The sequence below is a fragment of the Anopheles maculipalpis genome, chromosome 3RL (genome assembly GCF_943734695.1).
Source record: "Anopheles maculipalpis chromosome 3RL, idAnoMacuDA_375_x, whole genome shotgun sequence".
In the NCBI taxonomy this organism is placed as follows: domain Eukaryota; kingdom Metazoa; phylum Arthropoda; class Insecta; order Diptera; family Culicidae; genus Anopheles; species Anopheles maculipalpis.
The window spans coordinates 3,052,709-3,057,126 of NC_064872.1; the positions used below are offsets into that span (position 1 = coordinate 3,052,709).

At 47.4% G+C, this 4,418-nt stretch overlaps 1 protein-coding gene across 1 annotated transcript; it reads left to right on the forward strand.

The window, feature by feature from the left end:
- The first annotated feature begins 513 nt into the window (after nucleotides 1-513).
- Nucleotides 514-4,091, forward strand: LOC126566001 (facilitated trehalose transporter Tret1-like). The gene is made up of 5 exons (XM_050223202.1): nucleotides 514-630; nucleotides 701-933; nucleotides 995-1,466; nucleotides 2,821-3,275; nucleotides 3,993-4,091. The coding sequence occupies exons 1-5, from the start codon at nucleotides 573-575 to the stop codon at nucleotides 4,089-4,091; spliced, it is 1,317 nt and encodes a 438-aa protein (XP_050079159.1). The 5' UTR covers nucleotides 514-572.
- Nucleotides 4,092-4,418: the final 327 nt, after the last annotated feature.

The following is a 4,418-nucleotide window of genomic DNA, read 5'->3' on the forward strand; positions in this document are numbered from 1 at the left end:
AAGGATTTCAGATCATCCGATGTGTCACGGCTCCTTCACATGCTGATAATTTCCTTTCTTTGCGCTTATCTTGAGCTCTGGACCGGTCTCGTTGTTTTGCTTCCGAATAACACATAAAGATAAGTGAGAAAGCATCCCGCAACTCATCTCATCTTGAGATAAAATGCTTTCATGAGAGTGAAATCGAGATGAGATACTTTGAATGATCCTCACACTACTTGCCAGCCTACCTTCACTCAATGCTCCCTCGTTCCTATTGACCGCAGAAATCTTTTTTGTCTACCCTTCCGACACGTGCCGTTGTTTGACAGACATCCGGACTTGCAGTTTGATAAGCACGGAACTTAATTCTTCCGCACTATGACACGGGATGCCAGATGCACCTGTTTGCCTTTTCCATACACAACCACACGCACAACTGTCGTCAAATATGACTTTCGGTTTAGAGCAGTTTCAACTGGCGCCAGCGTTCAAACATCGCATCTCAGTAGGTGAGACGGTAATGAGAAAACATTGCCTACTCTGATCTGTGCCGGTGCAGATGTGTGTCGCCAGTGCCAAACGTCCAAGCAATGCAGTCTCCTCTGCCGTTGCTGTCAGTAGCAAATCAGTTTTTGGGAACGTTCATCGGTAAGTTCCAAAACCCACAGGTCTCTGTCCTCTAACGACTTTTTAAGTACCATTTATGCCGAATCAACAGCGAACCTCATCTCACTTGCTCATGGCTTCACACTCGGCTGGGTGTCACCTTCGCTAGAGTATTTGCGTTCAAACGATACGCACCTCGTTGGAGGACCGATGACAGTCGAAGAGACATCCTGGCTGGGTGCATCACTCTGCATCGGTGGAATGATCGGTGTAACTCTGTTCGGATCACTTGCTGATCGGATAGGCAAACGGAGAGCTTTACAGTGCATTGCGATCCCAAATGTGGTACGTACCAATACACTCAACGCAACGTTCGCGTCTTATCCGAATTCTTTCCTCATTCCAGGCATTTTGGCTGTGCGTTATCTTGGGAAACAGCGTCCTCCAGCTTTGCATAGGTCGTGTACTGGCCGGTGCTGCCGGTGGTGGTATCTTCCGCATCACACCACTCTTCGTAGCCGATATTGCGGATCCTCGCATTCGCGGCATGCTTGGATCATTGCTACCCGTCTGCTTCAACGTCGGCACTGTGCTTGCGTTCATCCTCGGAACACTGGTGCCTTTTAAGACGTTTCCTCTAGTAGTACTAATACTACCGGGACTCTTCTTAATAGCCATCAACTTTCTACCAGAAACACCTGCCTGCTTACTACGTGCCTATCGGAACGAGAAGGCGGAACGTTCGCTCATGTTTTACCGAGGCGTGCGAGGACACTTTGAAAAGCCAGATTCTTTCCGGACTGAGTTCCAACAGCTAAAGGATGGGATAGAACGCGAAAGGACGGCCTCGGATGCTGCTCTATCGTGGAAAGATTTCGGTGAGTGTGCTTTAACTTGACCGAGTGACACTACGTTACAGCGAGTGATTCAAATATTTGCACAAAATTAGCGCTCTTTAGATAAGACAAAATGGACGCTTTTATTAGACTTGGAACTCTAGCTTCTAGTGTGGGACATAAAACTTCTTGCATGAATTGTTTTGGAAACTTGCCGTCTTACCAAAACAACATTTCAATGAGGAAACCCATTAAATCACTGTCCGCCGATTACATCGAGTACGGGGAGGCCTTTCCTCGCTTCCTTCCCATCGCTGTTATCGTTATCCTAGCCCGTAGCCCTGCACCGTAGTTCGAGGCAGATAGGCGGTGTACGCCACCTTCTCCCAGGGAATACAACAAACCTGACCTTGAGAGATAAAGAAACACCGCGTTCGAAGGCAAACAAATCACCCGCATGCGGTTGATTTGTTGTTTTTCTGCTTATACGCTGGACAACCGGTCCCTTACAGAGAGGGGTACTACTGGTGGTCCTCCCGATTTTCTTTACAAGCTGGAATAGGTGGCAGGTGCATTGAATTCAGTCTCAAACACTAACCGTTTCCGATGCAATCTCCCACATGAACAGTGTTGATTCCCGATTACCCCGAGTTCGATTATCGTATGGCAAGTTGCATCATCATCGTTTTGTGTAACACGCCTTATGGCGTAACTTTGCGTGGCAGAGAAACGTTCGGACTCAAGCACCAACATGTGCACCACACTCGTAATGCACATCCCGCACAGCAGCGATGCGATAGGATGCGTTTTGAAAGTGCCGGTCCCCGTTATCGATTTCGTGCAAGAGGCTTGATTACTTTATCGGCAGTGAAGTTGCAGCGCGAAAAATATCGAATTCGTGGCATCTTTATTCGTCGTATCGAACCATTTGCTTTTACGTCTTGAATTCCTTTCAGTTATGTAACAATAGGAATTGGTGGATAGGGGAAAACGGTTTAACCCAGTGTAAAAAGAAGATAGATTGGGATGGATAATGGAATTCGGAATGGGCTTTATGCTTCTAATTTTGCTAAAATTGATTAATGCACAGGGCTCTGGTTGAGAGATACTTAATTATTACCTATTTCTATCCTCTGGACTCTGTGCTTCTTCGTTGACTCGTTTGTACGGTGTTGCTTTCATGACGCGTTCATCCTGTGGCCTAATATTACCAACCTGTCAGCACTTGTAACGATCCTTCTCTGTTAGGTTCAACATATCCCTAAGATCCCTTTTTAGTCTAATATCCTCCGGAGAGAGGGGGAATCTTTTACACTTCAACATAGTAATATAAACCTAAGCAATACTTACACGATTCACCTCATAATCATGTCCTTTCTTCTTCTGCTCCTCGTAGCCACGAAACCTGCCCGCCGAGGTCTAGCGATGGGAATGTTCCTTATGGCCCTGAACCAAATTAGTGGCTCACTAGCCCTTATTACATACGCTAGCACTATCTTCAAGTTGGCCAGTCCACCACCATCAGCAACCACTGCACAGCACACCGTTCTACTTCCTGCTTCACTATCCTCCATCGTCCTGGCCACGGTACAACTGCTCGGAACGATTGTTTCACTCGCGCTAGTCGATCGGATAGGACGCAAGTTCCTGCTGATCGTATCGTGCCTTGGCGTGACCGTCGGATACCTCACACTGGCCGGTTACGTGCAGTTCTTCCTACCCTCGGTAGACTCATCCTCCGCCGTGAGCCAGTTCCTGCCCATCTGTAGCCTTTCGTTTAGCATCCTGATGGCCTCCATAGGATTGCTTACCGTACCGTTCATCGTGATGGCCGAGGTGTTGCCGTCGAAGGTCGGATCAATTTTTGCTATCAAACCATTCAACCAAAAATGAAACACAATCCACCCCGTTCCATATGATCATGCTCGATCTCGCCCGCACGGTGACTTGGCGGATTCTTCTGGCGTTTGTGTGTGTGTGTGCGTGCCGCTGCTTCCTCGCGTTCGTTTTCTTATACCGCGTGTGTGTGTTGGTTTATCTAAATAGCCTTAACCTTGACATTGGCATTCGGCTATCGCGGCATCGTTCATCGACATTCTGTTCGCCTCCCGGCCGCCTCCCTAACACTAGCACACCCGGACAAGATGTGATGCACGATTGGGATGTGGCTGCGGTTTAGGGGTTATGTCGCAGCAGTTTGTGTCTCCGTGTTTCGCGTATCGTTATCCCACTCCTTTCTCCCTTCTCCTCCTCCTCTTCCTGCTGCTGCTGGTGGTGCATATGTTTATTATTCCTGCTTTCGGTGTGTGGTTGTTTGTTTTCTTTGCCTCTCCATGTGTATTATTATATCGTCTGGATGTCATTTCTGCGCTTTTATTCACACGACGATTTATTCGACACGGGGTTGCAGCAGCCACATCCACCGCAGCTTCCCCACCTTCTATCGCATCTCATCATCATCATCATCATCATCAATGGACACGTTTGCTTATGCATTCTGAAGTGTGTTGTTTACTTTTGCTCTTTCACTCTCCATTTTCATGCACCCCGTGAATCTGCACGCTGCAGATAAGAAACATGGGCAGCACAATCAGCATGACGATGGTCGCTGCGTCCGCGTTTGTGGTGCTCAAGGTGCGCATTAGATGGAGTTCGCGCTCAGCATAAGCCACCTTGTTTTATTATTGTTCTACTACTCATTAAAGCTTTTTCCCGTCCTGCTTGACACGGTTGGACTGACGGGTACGATGGGAGGACTGGCGGTCGTTTGCTTTGCTGGAGCAGCAATAGTTACAATCTTTTTACCTGAAACACGCGGAAAGTCACTGTTGCCTGCTGCGGAAGTGGAGCAGGAAAATGGAGTTCGGAAAATGGAAGAACAAGCAGCACGAACCGAGGAAAATTAGCATGGAGGATTGACTGTCTAACGAATAATATACACTTAAACACGAAATGAAAACGAAAAAGTAGTACAAATAGCGTTAAAATAACTAA